At 40.5% G+C, this 22497-nt stretch overlaps 1 protein-coding gene and 1 pseudogene across 2 annotated transcripts in view; one reads left to right on the forward strand and one right to left on the reverse strand.

Moving 5' to 3' along the window:
• Positions 1-404: 404 nt before the first annotated feature.
• Positions 405-22497, reverse strand: part of PRKCG (protein kinase C gamma) — a 452626-nt gene continuing 430533 nt past the window's right edge. For both annotated transcript variants that reach the window (XM_088459502.1, XM_088459496.1), the window contains 2 exons: positions 4701-4841; positions 405-2238 (listed from right to left, as the gene is read on the reverse strand). In XM_088459502.1, coding sequence (XP_088315628.1) covers positions 2059-2238; positions 4701-4841 — 321 coding nt within the window. In that variant the 3' untranslated portion in view covers positions 405-2058. The remainder of the gene's footprint in view (positions 2239-4700; positions 4842-22497) is intronic.
• LOC148538278 (5S ribosomal RNA) lies at positions 19366-19484 on the forward strand (annotated as a pseudogene).

The raw sequence follows: 22497 nt of genomic DNA on the forward strand, positions 1-22497 counted from the left end.
TTTAATTAGAATTTATTTTCAGATTACCATCTCCCCTTTAGATTTAAAACTTATATATTTTAGTCATAGTTCAACTAGAGACATCATGGTTATGCTTGTATATTATTAATATTGCAAGCTCCGAGTTCAAAGACATTACTATACATTAATAATGTAACATAATTAATAATAATGGTAAGCATGCACTCTGCTTTCTCCACATTTCTCGATTTCTCGTCATATAGAGGCAATTTATCTTTCCCTCCATAGGAGTCTTTCCATCACTGAGGGGTCTATTTACTAAGCTGTTAGGAGATAAAGTTAACGGTGATAAAGTACCAGCCAATCAGCTCCTAACTGCCATGTCACAGGCTGTGCTTGAAAAACGGCAGTTAGGAGCTGATTGGCTGGTACCTTATCACCGTCACTTTATCTCCTAACACCGCTTAGTAAATAGACCCCTAAATAACCTTTACTTCTTAGGAGGGTAAGTCACTGTCGCTGTGAGCTGGTATGGAGAGCTGTACAATCTGCACCTTGCTCTGGCATGATCACACCACTATCCTGAACATAAAGATCTGAATGTAAAGACATTTTCCCTTAGGTTCCCTCTGCAAAAGATTCTCTTTTTTTTATCATTCAACTTGTGAAGTGTGCAACTGAGCTCAATGAATACCAATGTATTTCTGCTTCCCCAGTTTAGTTCATTAGCCATCCTAATTATTCATTCCAACGGCCTTAATTCACTTTCTCTTCCGCTTTAACGTAACAGCATGAGAAACAAGCTGATCAAGAGATGTCATTGAACTATCATGAACAATTTATATTAGCTGGTATTACATCATAAATACAATTATCTTTTTTCTGTCTTTTTTTTTTGTTATATATAATGCATGTTTAATATGTCCAATTAAACTACCGGTGTGCTGTATAACATGTGATATCACTTATACTTATACAGATGTTCTGACAAGAATTATCCAGAGAGCAACCTGCAGTATTGTTACATCCGAGCGGCTTGGTAGAACCTCCCTAAGTGAGATATAATACACCCTGTGAATAAATTGCTAAACTAAATTGTAAGAAACATAAAATTCCTTCAAGTTAGTCCCAGAAGCAGTCTTAAGTAGCATCATTTAATACTTGTGAAACTACCTGTAAACAATAGAATTAAGATGTTCATACATGGAACTTACATATCAAAATACACTCATGGAAGCCCAAACCAGTTATTCTGCCTCAGACGTCCTGGTCCACTAATTCTATCAAGTCCAGAAAGACTCAAAATGAATCAAACTAACTAGCGTGTATACACAGTATGATCTCTCACAGCTCATGCACATAAGCGGATGATCAAAGTATATAATACAAGTATTATTTTGTGGGGGAAGGTCATCAGAGAGAGGAAAGGGGTTGCCTGTGTCTACATGTACAGAATAACATCTAGATATATTATACACATACAAATATATTAACTGGCCATGCATGGCAGTGCTAGATGCAATTTTGGGGGAGATGCAAGCCAGTGTTTAGTCCATTCCAAGTGGGGATTGTGAAAACTAAATGGGAAATTCACTTATTGTTTATCAGAGATCCAGTATAGCTTCAAGTATGAACGTACGTCAGCGGTGCAGACTCCCAGGTGCTGATCTCCTGTTTATTCAAGGTCCAACATTGAAGTCAAAATTCGTCTCCTTACCAGTTTCGTGCATGTGACTTTATAACCTGACTTCAATCAAACAACAGCTCCAGTTCTTGTCATGATAGCTGGAGACACCGAACAACCCATAGGAAACACAGACACAACTGTAAAACGTCATGAGCTTTTTCAACATGATCTAAACAAGAGTGAAATGTCAGATCAGTGTTGAGTCCCGTAGGAATGGAATCACTATTGCATCCTGGCCCCCTCACACAGCACGTTACAACACTGAGTGCTTTTCCAAGATGCAGGGAGGGAAGGAGGAGGAAATGGGGGGGCATAAATTGCCAAGAAAGCCATTATCAAGTATACCATGCTGGCCAAAGGACTGGGGCTATAGAAATATCCATCTGCTCCCTGTGGTAGACGTGGGGAGGTCACACCAGGGATATGGGCACTGGGCTATGAGGATTGGTATGGATGAATTCTGGATTGATGAACGTGAATCCGGCAAATTCACTCTGGTCGATACCAGCTAAGACCATTTGGTCTGGAGGAGTAAGAACTGCAGCACCCCGAGTGAAGAATTTGTCAAAGTTTTCTCCACTCTTCCCGCACTGTAACAGAAAATAAAATAAAAAGAAATGAGCCAAATTATTGCAGAGAAAAACAAATTGGTTCTGCATATAGACTGCAAACTCTCAGTGATTGTACTTACGGGCTAGTGACAGATGATTGGATACACTGAAACTTTAATTTACTTTAAACTTTGTTCCCCCTTGCTCTACGTTAAGGTAAATATTAAAATTTGACTATATTACTATTTCTATAGCAAGTATTATGTTGCTGTTATGGACAAATTACCATGTTTTCTTGTACAGATTATCTAACCTAGAGAGCCTTTGTTTTAGTTTTCATTCCATACATTTCTTATCTCCTGTGAAAGCCCTCCTGTCCTGACGCCGTGGTGGGCAAGACCAGGATATTATATACAGTGATACCGTATCATGAGGCTGTAGTATGATGTAAATTAGGCTAGACGTAGTGACAATTTCAGAGAGCAGGCTGCAAATAACATATGTTTTTTTACTAAATAAAACTGGTCAGTGATGTTTTGGAATTATTTGATTTAGAAATGAATGCTTAGCAAAATGAAACAAGTGCTCTACTTTTGATTATGATATAATCCAGGGCCGGCTCTAGGGGTGTTTGACCTGTGCGGTCACACAGGGGTGCCACCCATAGAGGGCGCACCCCCCCCCCAACATCCCGATTTCAGAAGTGTCTGGCGAGTGGTGAAATCAGGAGGTTGGGGACCCCCACCGCCGCAGCTGTGCGGTGGTGCCGGACCCCGGAGACTCTGAATGGATGCTGCACGCATGCACGTGACATCCATTCAGTGACGGGAGGGGGGCTGGGGGAAGCCCAGCTAGTGAGGCTCCCCCCAGCCTGACATTATTTGGCGGTGGGCCCGTCTCCTAATAGCGTCACGTAGGGGCGTGACCTATGGTAATTAGGCCATGCCCCCATCAGATAGAGCGATGTGAAGAGGGCCACCACAGGGTGCTCCGAGCCCTGGAGCCGGCCCTGAGATAATCATTTCTGGGTATAAAGCTGCATACACATGGTACGATCTGTACCACCAATGACTTGAAAGATATCTTTCAGTGAAGTCAGGCAAAGATGGCAATATCGTGCAAGTTGGCCTGCATCTACGGACGATCATAGATGTCTTTATCGTTCATGCAGGAATGTTCATCGTTGGTCATTCACTGCATAAAAATTAACGATATGAACGATATATCGTTGAACAATATCGTTCATAGATATCGTACCATGTGTATGCACCTTAAGGGTCTAACTAGACATTTATTAGCCCCATTGCAAAAATTTGGTCAGCATCTGCATGAGCGCCCAAATGTGAAAAACTCACATACATATGAGGCCCTGATGGGGAAGGCAGGAGGCCCTCAGCTGATTCATCATAGAAGATGTACCCACTGCTGTTAGTTACTCCCCTACCTGTGGAAACTTTTCCATTGAAATCCATGGCCGCTACTTGATTTTTATCTCATTCTAGAATATTATATGACATATTGCAGTATATAAGTTCTGTGAAGCACCGCAAATTTCAGTGATCTGCACTGTAGTTTTAAAGCTGCAATAATGTAAAAGGCAAAACCAACATACCCAATTTACTGTATATATAGATCAACTCACAAAATGAAGAACAATTAGGTCTTATGTGCATACATCATTTAGTCATGAGGGAGTTCAGACCCCATTCAAGCAACTTGCTATCCTTCCCCAACCTGCAAAAGCTAGCGGTATGCTTTCCACCTTGTGGTGTGAAATCGCACGGACTGTTAGGAAGCTTTAAGCTCTCTGTTATTGGTCAGGTAGTCATCTGATACAGTTTTGTGGCTAACTAGATCATGGCTGCCTTGAGGCTAGTGCCCTATTTCCCCCACATACAACCCAGCACTGTCAAGCCTCCAAGTCATGGTCAGGCTTAGGTGCATTGTACCTCACCCCTCTCCTCCCTGGTGCCTCTGCAAGGACACAAGATTCTACTAGTGTCATGGTGAAACTGCGATGATTTTCTAGCAAGCATTGTCTTTAGTATTTTCTGAAACTACATTATCTGGTTACACAGGACGCTAAATTCAAACTCAGTAAATTAATGAATTATTAATATTATTATAGTGTCAGCACAGTGTCACAGAGATTAGCATTGCTGCGTTATATGGCTGAGGCCATGGGTTCCATCTTGAAAAACCTATCTATGTGGAGTTTGTATGTTTTCAAAGTGTTTGCATGGATTGCCTATGGGTTTTAATCCTAAAATATTCTGGCACTCTAGGAATAAGGTTACTGGTTGTGTGTATTATAGAATTTGCATAGAGCCCTGCTCTGTGGGTGGGACTATTATAAATAATTAAACTGTCTTTGTAAAGTGCTGTGTAATAAGTACATTGATGCTGTATAAACAACTGAATAAGGTAAATAATAATTACTGTCAGAACTTGGAAAGGTCTCCCTATGCTCACTGTCACAAACATATGAAATGAACACTTACAGGACGTGGTTTGAAAGGAGGCTGGATCTCCAGACGCTCTAAGCGCTCCCAGTCAATCCAACGGAAAAAGGCATGTTCACGTATATCATGTTCCCCATCACAGCCGGATCCAAGACGCTTTAGAGGGTGTTTTGTAAGCAACTGCAAAAACAACCAATAAATATATAAATGTAAATGAAAATTTAATGGGATGGCACTCCAGCCTCCAGGCACTATAAACCACCCAGATACAACTGTTAAATCCAACATTTCAGAACCTTTAATCTATCCTTTCCTCAGGGATATAATCTATAAATATCATTACATATATATATATATATATATATATATATAAATTATATATATAAATAATATATACAATTACATTGCATATCTTATATAACACATACATTTTTATTTGCACATCTGGAAATAATATTGACTGTGAAATGAGCTTGGCAGTTGCTCCACCTTTTGCTGACACCTACAGTATATGTTTAAACTTAAAGGGAGTTTATTTATATTTTTTTTTTCCATCTGAAACTTTTTGTCACCATTTATTTTTGTTTCTATGCTTACATCGACAATTTATTATTTGTTAGGACTGGTTCAAAACAGATGTTATCTGATCTTCTTAAAAAATCACAACCTGTCCCATTACATTTATCTTTGAATGCCAAGAACAATGCATCAATTATTTAAATGTAGCTATCTTAAGAAAGGCGAGTCATTAGCTTCTGTACTACTGTAGGCCAGATTCAATCAGCCACGAAAGAGCGAAAACTTAATGTTTTTGCGCGCTCCCGTTTTTCGCACTATGCTATTATAAAAGATGCGAAAAAGCATTAATGCAAAAACTGCACATGGTGAAACCAGCGAAAAGTACAGCACATTTTAGGGAAACTAGTCTGTACCCCATAAAAGCTTAACTGACATTGGTAATCAATAAAGTGTATTAGTGGACCTAATAAGTGTCAAATGGCTGTTATATGCATATTTTTATAAGTGTTGAAAGAAATTATAAAAAGCAATATTATTTTGGAGAAAATAATTTCTGCACTTAATTTGGGGGTACATTAACATGGGTGCAAGTATATTTTTGTGTCTTAAAAGTGCACTTTTAAAAAAATTGTAAAATACACCTGGTGCAGCCACCTGCAATGTTTAAAACATCTGTCCCATCCATACAGTCCCCTAAAATACCTCACCCAGTACTTTAAACCCATTTTCAAACACATTTTACATTTTGACCCCAAAAAGGACATGTCATTATTAGGGGGAATTAAGTTAAATATATATATTTTTGTGTATTTACTCATTGGTGGGGGTCCAAAAGGTTCTGAACCAAGTCCCCAAATTTTAAGCCAAAAATAGGGATTTTGCAAAAGTTTTCACCTGCACAGTTCACCGGTTTTTGCCTACAGAGTTTGCGCACATGCAACACTTCGGCAATAGTATTGCATGATATGTAGTTTTGTGCGAAAAGTTCGCATCTGTGAACACTTATCGCCCAAAACACGGCTTTTCGTGGCTAACTGAATCCAGCCCTATGTTTATGAAACACATTGACAGACAATATCTTAGCTTTCACCCTCAACATTAAAAACACAACACTAATATCCATTTAGATAAAATTTGTGATAGGGGTTACTTTCTTTCAAAATTTCAAGCACTAAAAAATATGGCTTTGAAGGTCGCCAGATTTGATACACTTACTCACAAAAGTAAAAACTCCACAGGAGATCATATTTGTCATCTCTATTCGGGTAAAAAAATTCACATTAGACACCATCTTGTACAAGTAAGTTTGTAGTCTGTTGTCTTATATATCCATGTGGCATGTTTTACATTGGCAAGAACTAAATGGCAAATTAAAGAGCATATGCCGCTCCAGTGGGCCGCCATTAGGCCTGCTTATGAAAAGGGTAAGAGTGATGAGTTAGTAGCTACACACTTCACCCAAACATGTCACCACTTAGCCTCTTTAAGGTACAAGATCATTGATCATGCATCCCATCTATCTAGAGGAGAGGACAGAACAAAACAGCTGTTATAATTAGAATTTCATTGGTGATATAAATTAGAAATGTTGGCACTTAAGGGCCTGAATGAAACCCTGGGATTACATTGCTTTTCTATAAAAATAAGGGAAGGATCACTTCTCCCCTATAGTCATTTATTATATATATATATATATATATATATATATATATATATATATATATACACACACAGTCAGGTCCATAAATATTGGGACATTGACAGAATTTTCAGATTTTGGCCTCTATTCACCTCCACAATGGTTTTGAAGTGAAACAAACAAGATGTGCTTTAACTGCAGACTTTCAGATTTAATTTGAGGGTAATTATATCCAAATCAGGTAAACGGTGTAGGAATTACAACAGTTTCAATATGTGCCCCCACTTTTTAAGGGGCCAAAAGTAATGGGACTATCAACTCAATAGCTATTTCATGGACAGGTGTGGGCTATTCCCTCATTATTTAATTATCAATTAAGCAGGTAAAAGGTCTGGAGTTGATTCTAGGTGTGACATTTGCATTTGGAATCAGTTTCTGTCAACTCTCAATATGAGATCCAAAAAGCTGTCACTATCAGTGAAGCAAGCCATCATTAGGCTGAAAAATGAAAACAAACCCATCAGAGAGATTGCAAAAACATTAGGTGTGGCCAAATCAACTGTTTGGAACATTCTTAAAAAGAAAGAACGCACCGGAGAGCTCAGCAACACCAAAAGACCCGGAAGACCACGGAAAACAACTGTGGTGGATGACAAAATAATTATTTCCCTGGTGAAGAAAAACCCCTTCACAACAGTTGGCCAAATCAAGAACACTCTCCAGGAGGTAGATGTATATGTGTTAAAGTCAACAATCAAGAGAAGACTTCACAAGAGTGCATATAGAGGGTTCACCACAAGATGCAAACCATTGGTGAGCCACAAAAACAGGAAGACCAGATTAGAGTTTGCCAAACAACATCTAAAAAAGCCATTACAGTTCTGGAACAACATCTTATTGACAGATGAGACAAAGATCAACTTGTACCAGAGTGATGGGAAGAGAAGAGAAGGAAAGGAACTGCTCATGATCCAAAACATACCACCTCATGAGTGAAGCATGGTGGTGTCATGGCGTGGACATGTATGGCTGTCAATGGAACTGGTTCCCTTGTATTTATTGATGATGTGACTGCTGACAAAAGCAGCAGAATGAATTCTGAAGTGTTTCGCGCAATATTATATGCTCATATTCAGTCAAATGCTTCAGAACTCATTGGACAGCGCTTCACAGTGCAGATGGACAATGACCCGAAGCATACTGCAAAAGCAACCAAAGAGTTTTTAAGGCTAAAAAGTAGAATGTTATGCAATGGCCAAGTCAATCCCCTGACCTGAGTCCGATTGAGCATGCATTTCACTTGATGAAGACAAAACTGAAGGGAAAATGCCCCAAGAACAAGCAGGAACTGAAGACATTTGCAGTAGAGGCCTGGCAGAGCATCACCAGGGATGAAACCCAGCGTCTGGTGATGTCTATGTGTTCCAGACTTCAGGCTGTAATTGCCTGCAAAGGATTTGCAACAAAGTATTAAAAAGTGAAAGTTAGATTTAGGATTGTTTAGTTTGTCCCATTACTTTTGGCCCCTTAAAAAGGTGGAGGCACATATAGAAACAGTTGTAATTCCTACACCGTTCACCCGATTTGGATGTAATTACCCTCAAATTAAATCTGAAAGTCTGCAGTTAAAGCACATCTTGTTTGTTTCATTTCAAAACCATTGTGGTGGTGAACAGAGGCCAAAATCTGAAAATTCTGTCAATGTCCCAATATTTATGGACCTGACTGTATATATATTTATAAAAAAACACTTAGCTGCATCCATAGAAACAGGCAAGATAGATCTGCACACCAGCCTACACATCTGCCACACTAGCAAAAATTAATCCATTTATTTTATAATAGAAAAAAAGCCATCAAACTGCATGTTAGAATATTCAGTGGTATATCGATACTTATCAATGTAGTGCAGTCTCAAGCATAGTGATAGCTCCCAGCCCCGACAGCTGTTTCAGTGTTACCACCTTCATCAAGGGTCAGCCACACTGAATATGTCAGCAGAGGCCATATAAATACCAAACTACCTAATGGTGAAAACAATCACCTGTGCGCACACCTGAAATCTGACAAAACCCGGCAGGACCGGATGTCTCTCCACGGACAGCGGACCACACGCCGCTTCCCCACCGCACTATGGTCAGCAACGAAGTTCGCCTGGCCGGATCTGACATCACGGACAAGACGGAACCCAAACAGCTTCCCCGGCAACACCGGAACTAGCTGAATAGTTCCGTCTAACCAGAAGTGATGTAATGACCATTCACAAAATAGAACTAAATAGAAAACCTCCCGTGGTGTAGTTAGCCCCTATCACCATGACCACGGAAGGCAATCAACAACTGACCGCCCCACCGTAACATAGAGCATCAGGGACAGCAACACCTGGGGTCATAAGCATAATAATACATGTAAAAAATATATATAGCACCAATAGCAGCCTTATAAAAAAAGTGAACAAAATCCACAAAAAATACACAATACCAAATGCATAATCTTCAAGTATTAATATCCTATGTATAGGATTATCCATATAAATATATTCCTAAAATATAAACAAAAAATTATAATTACTAATAAAGGCAATTCCACTAGACCACTGTCGGCTAATAACAACTTAGCCCTATTACGTAATAATGTTAAATATTTATATTAATTGAATCCAGATAATGCAACACTAAACAATATTAATCACTATAAGGTACACATATCCTTTTGAGAACAGATCATTTAAAGAAAGAGTCATGCAAAAATACAATGAATACATATCCAGCGATTCAATGTTGTAATTATGGTTAACCCCTGCAGTTACTCATAATGCATCATAAAAAGGATGAAAAAGTGAATTCCTCATTAAGTCCCAAAGGAGACATCGAATCCAATCGATATATCCACGTTGCAAAAGTAGTTTGTGCCTATCACCACCTCTTCTCAGTGGTGGAATGTGATCTATTGGCATAAAAACAAAGTCATTCGTGTTATGGCCATGACCAATAAAGTGTCTCGCTACAGGCGGTGTACTGGTGTCAATCAAAGTAGCAGCTTTTTTAATTGAGGATCGATGAAGTGCAATGCGCTCCTTAACCATTCGTATGGTCTTGCCCACATAATTTTTTACATGGACATAGTATCAGATATACCACATATTTTGTCTCACATGTCATACGGTGTCGAAGCTGGTAATGTACTCCAGTAGTGGGATGACAAAAGTATTCACCCGTTAGTAAATATCGGCAGTTGATGCATCCACTGCATTTGAAAGCTCCAGTCTTAAGTGTAAGCCAATTAGTGTGAATGCTGACCCTTGAACTTACATCTGAAAAAGTAATCCGTTCTTTCAAGTTAGGGCTACGTTTGTAGCAGAATAATGGATTTTGCTGGCAAAATGGACCCACTATGGGGTCAGATCGTAAGATGTGCCAGTGTTTTAAGATTACCTTTCTCATCAATGTTGATGTAATAGAATATGTACTGGAAATGATCATCCTTTCAGATTTATCCCTTTTAATATCAGGGTTTAGTAAGTCCTCTCTTTTCAATGTGAGACATCTTTGAATGGCTTCCTGCACTTCTTTAGTGTCATATCCTCTATCAATGAAACTTTGACCCATCGACTGTAAGGCCTCTCGGACTTGTTCCATATTAGAGGTAGTTCTCACTACTCTTAATAATTGGGAGTACGGTAATCCCTTTTTTAAGGGTTGAGGATGAAAACTACTAGCCAATAATAGTGTGTTTTTGTCAGTTGGCTTCTTGAAAATTGCTGTAGTAAATGTACCTGTTTCAATTGATACCAAGACATCCAAAAAGGAGATGCTGAGTGAACTGCAGGAGAACGTAAATCCTATAGAGCCCGGTAAAGAGTTCAAAGAATCCACAAAATTTTGCAATGCAAGGGTACTGCCAGTCCAGATCAAGAACAAATCGTCAATGTACCGCAAATAAAATGCAATAAAGCAAGAATACATGCGATTTGACATAATGTATTTAGTCTCATAATCATACATATAGAGATTCGCATAGGCCGGAGCCATATTAGATCCCATGGCAGTACCCTTGCGTTGAATGTAAAATGCATTGTCAAACAGGAAGTAGTTTTTATGCAAAATAACTTCCATGAGAAGAAAAAGAAATTCTCTTGGTGGGCCATTGTAGTGCGTACTTGAACCCACTACCCTTCTAATGGCCTCCATACCTTCAGTATTGTCAATATTGGTATATAAACTACTGACATCAATTGATACAAGCAAACAATTCTCCGGTGGCTGTTCAAAAGATTTTAGTTTATTCAAAAAATCAATGGTATCCTTAACATAATAGGGTGTTAATTGTACAATCGGTTGTAGATAATAATCCACATATTGTGAAAAGGATTGGCTTAAGGAACCACTGGAGGAGATTATTGGTCTCCCAGGTGGTTTAATTAGAGACTTATGCACTTTCGGCAATGTATACAAAAGGGGTATCTTGGGAAAGTCTTGTATCAAAAATTTTGCCGTGGATTCATTAATCCACCCATTGGAAGTACCCATTTCTATTATATTATCTATTTCTCGTTTATACAAGCCTGTCAGATCGTAAGTAAGTTTCTGATAACATTCAGTATCATTCAACTGACGTAAAACTTCATCAATATAATCAGAGCGATTTAATATAACTACGCCCCCACCTTTATCGGCTGGGTGGATTAGAATAGTAGGGTTATTTCTCAATGTGCTAATGGCCTTAATTTCCTCTTGTTTGAGGTTTTGATGAACTTTACCTCGTTGTTTAAGTATTGGTATGGTTTCATTTTTTACCAATCTAATAAAGGTTTCAATGGATGGATTATTGGCCGGGGGATCAAAGGAGCTTTTTGTTCTAAAAGGAGAAATCATGTCGTTAGTTGTAGGTTGTCTAGCAAAGAAATCTTTTAAGCGTAATTGCCTTTGAAAGTGATATAGTTCAGTCTCCCACCTAAAAGCATTCTGTCTGTATGTCTGTACAAAGGATAACCCCTTTGACAGCACCGACATTTCTGATAAATTAGGGGTGTAATCAGATAAATTAAACAAGACTACCTCCTTGCTTCCCTCAGAGATTTCTCTGATTTTCTTTCTATGCCTGACGCCCCCTCGCCTGCAAGGTTTTTTAATTTGTTCTTGCTGTGTGTGTAGACTTTTTCTTTTAAAAAACTTGAAGATTATGCATTTGGTATTGTGTATTTTTTGTGGATTTCGTTCACTTTTTTATAAGGCTGCTATTGGTGCTATGTATTATTTATGTATATTTTTTACATGTATTATTATGCTTATGACCCCGGGTGTTGCTGTCCCTGATGCTCTATGTTATGGTGGGGCGGTCAGTTGTTGATTGCCTTCTGTGGTCTTGGTGATCGGGGCTAACTACACCACGGGAGGTTTTCTATTTAGTTCTAGTTTGTGAATGGTCATGACATCACTTCCGGTTAGACGGAACTATTCAGCTAGTTCCGGTGTTGCCGGGGAAGATGTTTGGGTTCCGTCTTGTCCGTGATGTCAGATCTGGCCAGGTGAACTTAGTTGCTGACCATAGTGCGGTGGGGAAGCGGCGTGTGGTCCGCTGTCCGTGGAGAGACATCCGGTCCTGCCGGGTTTTGTCATATTTCAGGTGTGCGCACAGGTGATTGTTTTCACCATTAGGTAGTTTGGTATTTATATGGCCTCTGCTGACATATTCAGTGTGGCTGACCCTTGATTAAGGTGGTAACACCGAAACAGCTGTCAGGGCTGGGAGCTATCACTATGCTTGAGACTGCACTACATTGATAAGTATCAATATACCACTGAATATTCTAACATGCAGTTTGATGGCTTTTTTTCTATTATAAAATAAATGGATTCATTTTTGCTACAAGGCTGGTGTGCTGGTCTATCTTGCCTGTTTCTATGGATGCAGCTAAGTGTTTTTTGTACTGAGACTTATTGACCTTGCACCCAATTATTGACTAAACTGTGTGCGATTTCCCTATGAACTGATATATATATATATTAGGGATGTGCAGGCTCGGATAGGTTCGAGTTTGCACGTGGAGTTCGGATTTTTCCCTCCAAAAAAACGGAACTCAGAACGAGGCAAAACGTCATCTTACATGGACGAACATCATCATTCCTGGACAAAAGACCAGGAATGATGATGTTCGTCCATGTAAGATGACGTTTTGCCTCGTTCTGAGTTCCGTTTTTTTGGAGGGAAAAATCCGAACTCCACGTGCAAACTCGAACCTATCCGAGCCTGCACATCCCTAATATATATATATATATATATATATATATATATATATATATATAGTATATATGCCCGTAAGACTGGACCCTGAAGAACACCTGCAGACTTTATTAGTTTACATTGTCCTTGCCTATAACCCCATTCCATTGATCCTAAAAAGGACTTCATGATTTGCTAACGTGCATACAAACAGTGGCGTACATGGGTGCGAGGGGTGTGGCTGCTATTTTGTCCGAGCTGTCTCTATGGCCCGCTCCCTCTCCCTGCATCCAGTCACGCACACAAGCTGGGCCTGTCCAGTGTCAGCGATGTAAATTTGGTGCAGGCCCACCAGCTGATTACAGCTGGCCCACTGGCAAGCAGTCATGGAGAGAGCACCGCTGGTTGTGACGCAATCAGAGCTTGTGGACCGGCAGCCAATCAGCAGTGGCGGCTCCTGATTGGCTGCCGGTCCGTTCGCTCTGAATGGCTCATCACTTGCACCAGATTTAAATTGCACCTGCGCTGTCTGTCCATGTCTGCCGTTGCCTGCTGGTGCGCCAGCTGTTATCCCGGCTGGCTGCTGATAGCACACAGAGGCAGGTGAGAGGCTGCTGGAGGGACACGGGGAGGTGAGTTGCTTGGGGGGGCATAATGTGTAAGAGGCACTACTATTGTGTGGAATAATGTGTTATAGAGTGCACTACTACTATGTGGCATAATTTGTAAAGGACATTTCTTTGTGGTATAATGTGTAAGGAATAATATAGTGTGTGGCATAATATATATATAAAGGGCACTACTACTGCATGGCATAATGTGTATAAGGGGTACTACTGTGTAGCATAACATGAATGCGGCCTGTGTGGCATAACATGATTGGGCTCTGTGTGGGGAGAAATTTATGTTTTTTTTATCTCTGGGGTGCCTTTTAAGATCTTGCTATGTGGCCCCCAAAGTTCTAGTTACAACCTTGCATGCAAACACAGAGGCTCTGGATTTAATATGAGTCATCAAGTTTGCTCAGACTGAAGTTAAAAGGATACTTTTGTAGCTTTCTCACAGATTTTGGCAGAATGCCAATTTCCACTGGAACCAGCCCTGAACCTGTGTAATCTAAGAACATCTCCATTTTTAGGTTTTGTGTTTGAGCGAGAGGTGTTACAGAAGCTTGCCCCATCTGACGACATTGAAGCTTTTTTGTGCACCTTTAAGCGTACTGCTGCATGTTTAAAATGGCTTGAAGAGTGGGCTGCCAGACTTGCTCCCTGTCTCACAGGTGAGCCTCAGGGAGCGTATGTTGATTTAAACATGACTGAGGCAAACTCCTATCCATGCCTGTAAAAGGCCATACTTAGCAGGGTTGGAGTGACTGGGCCTAGCAAAGCTCAGGAGTTTCAGGTATGGCGGCTGAACTCTTCTGAGCCTCCAAGGGTCCAGCTGGCCAAATTAGCCAGGCTGAGTAAGGCATGGTTGCAGCCGGATAAAAATTGCTCAGCATATAGTAGAGGTGGTGTCTTTGGACCATGCTCTGTGAGTACTAGACCATGTGGTGAAACAGTGGGCCCTACAGGCTGATCCTCAAATGTTTGAAGACTTAACGGTGGTGATTGAATGGTACCTGATTTTTGGGAAGTGTTGAATAATGCCAAGCAGAGGTTCCAGCCAGTACCCAAGCCTAGAACCCAGGAATCAATTGTTAAAGCCAACAACCCACCTCCAGCTGTGTGTTTTGACTACGGCGAGCCCAGTCATTTGTGCCAGGACTGCCCAAAGCAGGGCGAGCCGATGGACTGCAGTGCTGGAAAAACAACTCTATCAGCGTTGGTCTGCATGGCTGCTGGATACACTTCTCCGGCGCAAATCACCTTGTTTTGTTAGATGGTGTAAATGGAAGGCCGGGAGGTCTTGGCCTTACTGGATATTGGCAGCAAATTAACCATCATCTCTGCCAACTTGGTTCCACCTGGGGCTGATCAGGTGGTACCGCCGTTAAAGATTATGTGTTCATGGTAATGTAGAAGAATGACCCTGAGTGCACCTCCCGATAGTGATAAAAGGGTGATTTCTGATGGTGGTAGCCGCGGTAGCCGCCAGACCAACATACCCATTTATCCTAGGTCTGGATTTTCCAATACTACAAGAGGTGGTTACTTGGCATGATGACAGCAGACGGTCCACGTCAGAGGTGTCTCAAGAACCAAGCTCTGCTGTGTCCCAAAGTTTGGTGGCAGTAACACCCTCCGTGGCCAATGAGCAGCAGGAGGGGAGTGAGACTGAGGCACAGTGGGGTCCCATTGGCATGGAAGTGTCTTTGCAGGACTTTGGCCAAGACCAACAGAATGGTGGGAACTTGATAAATGCATTTCAAAATGTTGTAGAGATAAATGGTAGAGTAATCACGGCTTTACCAGCAGAAGGTGTACCATACTTTGCATTGAAAAATGATTTGTTATATTGTGTAACATATTTGCAGGGTAAGAGAGTAGACCAATTGTTGGTTCCCCAGAAACACGAGCAGTTGGTGTTGAGGGCAACTCATACACACCTGTGGGGTGGCCATTTGGGAGAGGAGAAAACTCTCCAGCGTATTCAGTTAAGATTCTTCTGGCCCGGCATTCGTGCAGCAGTAAATAAGTATTGTCAGGAATGTCCATTCTGTCACAAGACAGCAACCCGGCCAGGGTTTTGGGCACCCTTGGTTCCCCTTTCTTTCATTTCTTTACCTTTTGAGAGAAATGGTATGGATCTGAAAGGGCCGGTGGAAAAATCTGATCGTGGGCATCAACACATATTAGTAGTAGTAGATTATGCCACAAGGTACCCGGAGGCAATCCCGCTACGTAACATGAAATCTAGCACTATTGCCCGGGAGTTATTGATGCTATATACTCATCTGGGAATACCAAAAGAGGTTCTGATAGATCAAGGAACCCCTTTTGTATCTAAATTGATGAAAGATTTGTGCCAACTGTTAAGGGTAGATACAAATGGTTCCACATACATCTAGCCTCCTTGCACGTTAAACAGCCCTTATAGTCATGCCATGCCGTGGTTTGACTCGGTAGATCCAAGTGTCTTTTTACCTTCTAATGTGTCTTATTACCTTTGAATGCGTCTTATTCGCACAGTGATGCAAATAGATAGCACAAGCAGCTTCTGCAAATTAAAATGGTATGCAGCATGCCTATGTTCTGTGAGCTACTGCGGGCTTATCTGCATACGAAACGCTACATTTCAGTGTCAGTGGCTGTAACACTAACATAGAGTTTAGCATGTAGATACACCCGTACTCGCACACAGAACATAGGCATGCTGCAGTAGTGCATGCAGGGTGGGTTTCTGAGTACAGAGAATCCCCCCCTGACAGCACCATATTATTAAGCCCCCCCTCACAGCAAAATGCCGTGATTCGCAGGACATTGGGGAGGAAGCGGAGCCAATATGATGCAATATAATTATAATTGCATCATTTGGCTCAGCCCCTTCCTAATTGCCCTGCGAATCATGGCATTATTGACATGATGCCTGGTCCCATCTCCATCTCCAAACTGCAGCTGCTGCATGGTCAGTGTGTGTGTGTGTGTAATGTATGTGTGACATATATGTGTGTGTGTGTATCTCTCTCTCTCTCTCTCTCTTGCTCTATATATATATATATATATATATATATACACACACACACACACACACTCACAGGTGTGGGTATCACCAGCACAGGAACACATGCACAGTGTAAAAACACCCACATTCAGAGAGACGGCAAGATTAGCCTCCCCATTAAAAAGAAGGTTCAGAGAAGAAGAGGAAAACGGAATGGGAGGAGGAAGGAACATCAAAAGAAGGAATCTCTGATACAAAGGCATTTTCAATATCTCTCAGCATACTCTTAAACAATCTGAAATATCTTTATTAAGTAAAGGACTTAACTTTGCACCAACTAACAAACTGAATAAATTTGATACCTTCATCGATTTGAATAAATATGTCAGGACTCTAACCCTCAAGAGACATTTTCTTAGGAAAGAAGAAACACCAATAAGAAATTTCAATGAGACCTCAAAATCAGGATTAAAAGGGAAATCAACATACTATCCCCTGGAATCCAAGAGGAACCACATCAGCATATTTTTTTATATGGTTAAGAAAGACTTATGTGAAAAGGACATGAATCAACGGAGAGGATATAATTTAAATCCCCGGGAAAAAGAAGCACTTAAGGCTTTAAAGAATAATCAGGACATAGTCCTAAAACTGGCAGATAAGGGTGGGGGTTTGGTCATTACGGATCATTCTTACTATCTGAAGGAAGCACAGAGACTTTTAAATGATACAAACTCTTATAAAAAACTGGATAAAGACCCTGTGTAAGACTATATAGAGGAGCTAAGGACACTTTTGATTTTTGGTCTCCACACGAAGCTTTTGATAAAAGAAGAGTTTCAGTATTTAATGAAAACCGACCCAACCACCCCAATCTTTTATTTTCTACCTAAAATCTACAAGTCATTAACAGAACCTCCTGGCAGACCAATCATTGCTGGGATAGAATCAATAACCTCCCATCTGTCAGAGTATGTGGACATTTTCCAACAAAAATATGTAAAGGGTCTCGAGTCTTATCTGAAGGACACAACGAGTATTTTACAATGCATAGAAGGGATACAATGGAAGGAATCCTATAGTTGGGCAACAGTTGATGTTCAATCCCTCTATACATGCATCGAACACTCAAAAGGAATTAATGCAACAAGGGAGTTTTTAGAGTTGGATGAAATTATGGATATTTTACATAAAGAGTTTTTATGTGATCTCATATCTTTTATTTTAAATCACTATTATTTTAAATTTCTCGACTAATTTTATCGACAGACCTGTGGCACAGCCATGGGCACTACCTTTGCTCCCAGCTTTGCAAATTTATTTATGGGGTGCTGGGAGGAAAAGTGTTTATAACAATAACCTTTTTAAAAACAATCTCATACTATATAAAAAAACCATATAGATATATAGATGATATTTTAATTATATGGGATGCTCAGAAGAAAGCTTTTATCATTTTTCATTCAAGGTTTCTTATAATAACATGAATTTAAAGTTTACATTCAAATTTAGTACCCTGTTAGTACCCAGACTGTGGACTTTTTAGACTTGGTTTTGACAGGTGAAGGGAATAAGGTTTCTACAAGGAATTTTAAAGAAGTGGATGCAAACAGCTACCTACATTTTAAAAGCTGTCATTTGAAGAGATAGAAACAAAACATACCATACTCCCAGTTCTTCAGAATTAAGTGTAACTGCAGTAACCAGATAACCTTTGATGAACATATCGAAATATATGCTAAAGGGTTTAAAGACAAGGACTATCCTGAAGAAATTCTGCAGACAGCCATCAACAAAACCAAGGCCCTGGATAGAAATTATCTTTTAAAATACAAAACCAAGGAGGATAACAAACACCAAATGGTCCCCCTTTTATCACCACCTATAATGGACAGGAGGGTTTGATGAGGAAGTCTTTCAATAAACATTGGAACATTCTTCTTATGGACCCAGTTTTAAAAGAACTTTTACCTCCGAAACCCCAACTTGTTGTTAGAAAATCCAGAAATGTAAAAGATATTTTAACACCTAGTATGCTGAGAAATAGGAAACAACCATTAAATAATATAACAAAAAAACCTGCAAAGGAAGTTACAAATGTGGGCACTGTAACATCTGCAAGTTCTTACACCCTAAGAGGAAAACTTTTACTAACTGTGACGGATCAAAAGAATATCAAGGATTTCATGAATTGTAATTCAACCTCCATTATATTTCTGTTGGAATGCAAGTGCGGCAAAAAATATGTAGGGAAAACAAAGAGGATTTTGAAACTGAGCATACAAGAACATATTAGGAACATTCAAAACAGGATAGAGGGACATGCAGTGTCTAAACACTTCACCACGGAATACAATTCCAACCCAGAAGAGCTGAGTTTTTAAGCCATTGAACACGTGACACTGGGTGAGAGAGAAGGAGATTTGAGCAACCTACTTTCAAAATTAGAAATGTATTGGATAGTCGAACTTGGAACTATGGCCCCAAAAGGATTTAACGAAGGCTATGAAATAGCTCCTTTTCAATGAAGTTATACCTATAAAGGCAGTACATTGAGCCGTTCTCTACTACTATACCACATAATAATGGTAATTCATAGGTGGGCCAGGTTAGTACTAGGGAGGGTGACCCCCTGGGAATACCTGGTGTAGTAGATCCCATTATTAGGCTCACATCTGAAGTAGGGACTATGTGGATGTGAAATGTTTGGGGTATGTTGGTCTCTACAGCCATACCATTGTGCCTGTGCCCAAACTCGTCTGATCTTGGAAGCTATACATGACTGGGCTTGGCTAGTATTGTGATGGGAGACCTCCCAAGAATACCAGGTGCTGTAGAGGTAATGCCCTAATTAAAGATGTACATCCATTATGCATAAATCCCGTGGAGATGCAAAGAAGGAATTCTCCATACATCAATTGGACTCTTATATGAGACTTTTTATGTCTATATGCATGAAGGAATATTGACTCTTAATAAATACTGGGAATAATGACTATTTCGAAACTGGACTGAAGAATTACATCACAGTCAGTGACATTATTAAAAACTAGGCAAAGTGATCAAAAGAATCATGAATCTAACTACTCTCATATTCCAATTTACTATCCTTATTAATGAGCTTATTTTTATTAAGTTATGTTCTTGTAACAGTCTAAATAGTACCTTAACCCTTTCCCCTCATGCTACCCCTCTTAGCACTGTTTATATAAATAAGTATGCAATTTCTAAATAAGACACTCTGGGTCGTTCAAATATAAAGAACTGCATGTGAGATCTTTATTTACATCTTGAATTTTCGTTAGTTGCAGAAAGAAAGAACAGTTAAACGCGCCGAGAGGGTGGAAGTAACAAGTATGCCGTTTGTCAAGGAAGGGCGAAAATGATGCATATCCATCGAGTATGCAGTGTCTAAGCTACGAAAGGGCGGAAGTGATGGAAGACGCCACGTGATTAATGACGAGCGGCCATCCCCGGAGATTGGAATGCGAAAGTGCAGAGGACGTTGATGGTACACACTGATGCCTAGCACTCACGCACACCAAAACGGACATGAAGTCGCAGGATTTAACAACTGTGGGCAGAAAGACCCAGATGGGCAGTAAGGGCGGAAGTAACCCTTACTTATCACATTAGTGACTGATCCATGTCTAGCAACAGACGAAACATCGTATAACCTAATGGAAACCCACAGCAGGTTGCTCTTGATATCATTGTACTTCTGTTTTGGACTTGTTTTAGGTTTTTTCATTTTTTAGTAACCCGGAAGTACTCATGATCCTCTGACCCCTAATAAGCACATGGAAGGGTATAAATACAGAGTTACCCCTCCAGACTAGTATCCCCTTGAAGAAGTCTGTGGACGAAATGCGTTGGATTTAGCAGCCTCTTAACCCGTGAATTTTGAATCCTTTACTCAGATAAGCTGATATCCTCCTCTATCCATTTGTCTTTACAATTATTTTTTTTTTTATATAATTGTTATCAATTTTATTTATTTGTTCTCCTCAATCATTGTTTTATGCACTACTGTTTCTATTATGTGATGTTCCTGTATGTGTTCTATATATTGTCATAGAATAAATATTTATTCATACCACTGTTGCACTTTATATACATTGATGATATCTATTGCACTTTCAATTCATGTATACCACTATATGCACTAGCATTAATATATATATATATTATATACACACAAACACATATATATATATACACACTAGAAATCCCCACCTGCGTTTGCCCATGTGCTGCATGTAATTTTAATCAGCAGAAGCTGCTTGTGCTATCTAGTCACATCGCTGTGTGAATAAGACATATTTGTAGGTAAAAAGATGCATGAAAAGATGCTTGGTGCTACCGAGTCACACTAAGCTCCCACATTATGTGTGGCGCGACTTGTAGCACATGGAGGATAGATGTACGTGGGCACATCTGTAGAATTACCACCTCAGTTTATTACCCACAAACAGATGGTCTAGTGGAACGCTTTAACCAGACCGAAAAAAAGATGATAAAGTGGGCAGTGTCACAAGAAAAGAGAGATTGGGATCTACTCCTGCCTTATTTGAGGTTTGCAGTTCGTGAGATGCCCCAATCCTCCACGGGGTTCAGTCCCTTTGAACACCTCTATGGGAGCCAACCTAGAGGAATTTTAGATGTGTTAAAGGAAGGGTGGGAGCAACAGTCATGCCAAGATCCTAATATCGTTCAGTATGTGTACCAATCAGGGGCGTATCTATAATGGGCGCAGGGTGTGTGGGGTACACGGACGCCTGGGTCCAGGTGGGCCCCGCACCGCACATCCTGCACTCATAGCATACTTATCTCTCTGGAGTCCCACGTCAGAGCGGGGGTCCGGCGCTCTAAAAACGACTGGAAATGGCTGCCACGGCCATTTTCCCATCATTTGCGCATGCGCAGTACAGGGAAAATGGCCGCGGCCATTTTCCCAGTGACCTGTGCATACTCTATAGACGCTGGGCACACTCTAGTGCCCAGAGTCTATAACTCTATAAGTGTGCTGCCGGCCGCCGGACAGAGAGGAGGGGGCCCATGTCGGAGACTGGACACGGGCCCCCTCTCCTCTCCTGGTCCCAATTGTATGGCCGGTTAAGGCAGATTGCGCCACTGCTGAATGAACATATGGACAGAGCTCAGCAGCGACCGATCTTTCCAACTATGAGACAAGGTACTAGTGCTTGTGCCTACTACTGAAAGCAAATTGTACGCTCAATGGTGAGGCTCTTATGAGATCATAGAGGTGCTGGGACCTGTAAACTACTGGGTATGACAGGAGGGTAGAAGGAAGGAGGCACACATTTATGATTATAAATCTATATATTGGAAAGACAGTGCCAGTCAGTCCTCAGACTGTCAGGTACATACCTCAGTCTTATACAAAACAGGAAGTGGTGAGCTTAGTAGCATGAAACCAAAATGTATTTTGGTTTGTATCTGCTATTCCGGGAAAGACCCAAATCATACAGCATGATATTGTTACTCCTCCCGTGGTGATAATAAAACAGAGACCCTATCGTATACCCGAGGCAAAACCGGCAGGGGAAAAATGAAAGGTGGAGGAGATGCTGCAATTAGGGGTCATAGAGGAGTCAAACAGTGAATGGAATAACCCCATTGTCTTAGTGCCTAAGACTTTGGGGGCTTTAAGATTCTGTAATGACTTTTGCAAGTTAAATAAAGTCTGATTCCTACCATATGCCCCGGGTGCACGAGCTGGTGGAAAATCTAGCAAAAAGCCAGTATCTCCCCACTCTGGATTTGACAAAAGGAGATTGGCAGATTCTGACTGAAGCTGCTAAAGCAAAAACAGAGTTCTCTACCCCAGTG

The sequence above is a fragment of the Taudactylus pleione genome, unplaced genomic scaffold (assembly GCF_031769625.1).
Source record: "Taudactylus pleione unplaced genomic scaffold, aTauple2 ptg000041l, whole genome shotgun sequence".
Classification (NCBI taxonomy): domain Eukaryota; kingdom Metazoa; phylum Chordata; class Amphibia; order Anura; family Myobatrachidae; genus Taudactylus; species Taudactylus pleione.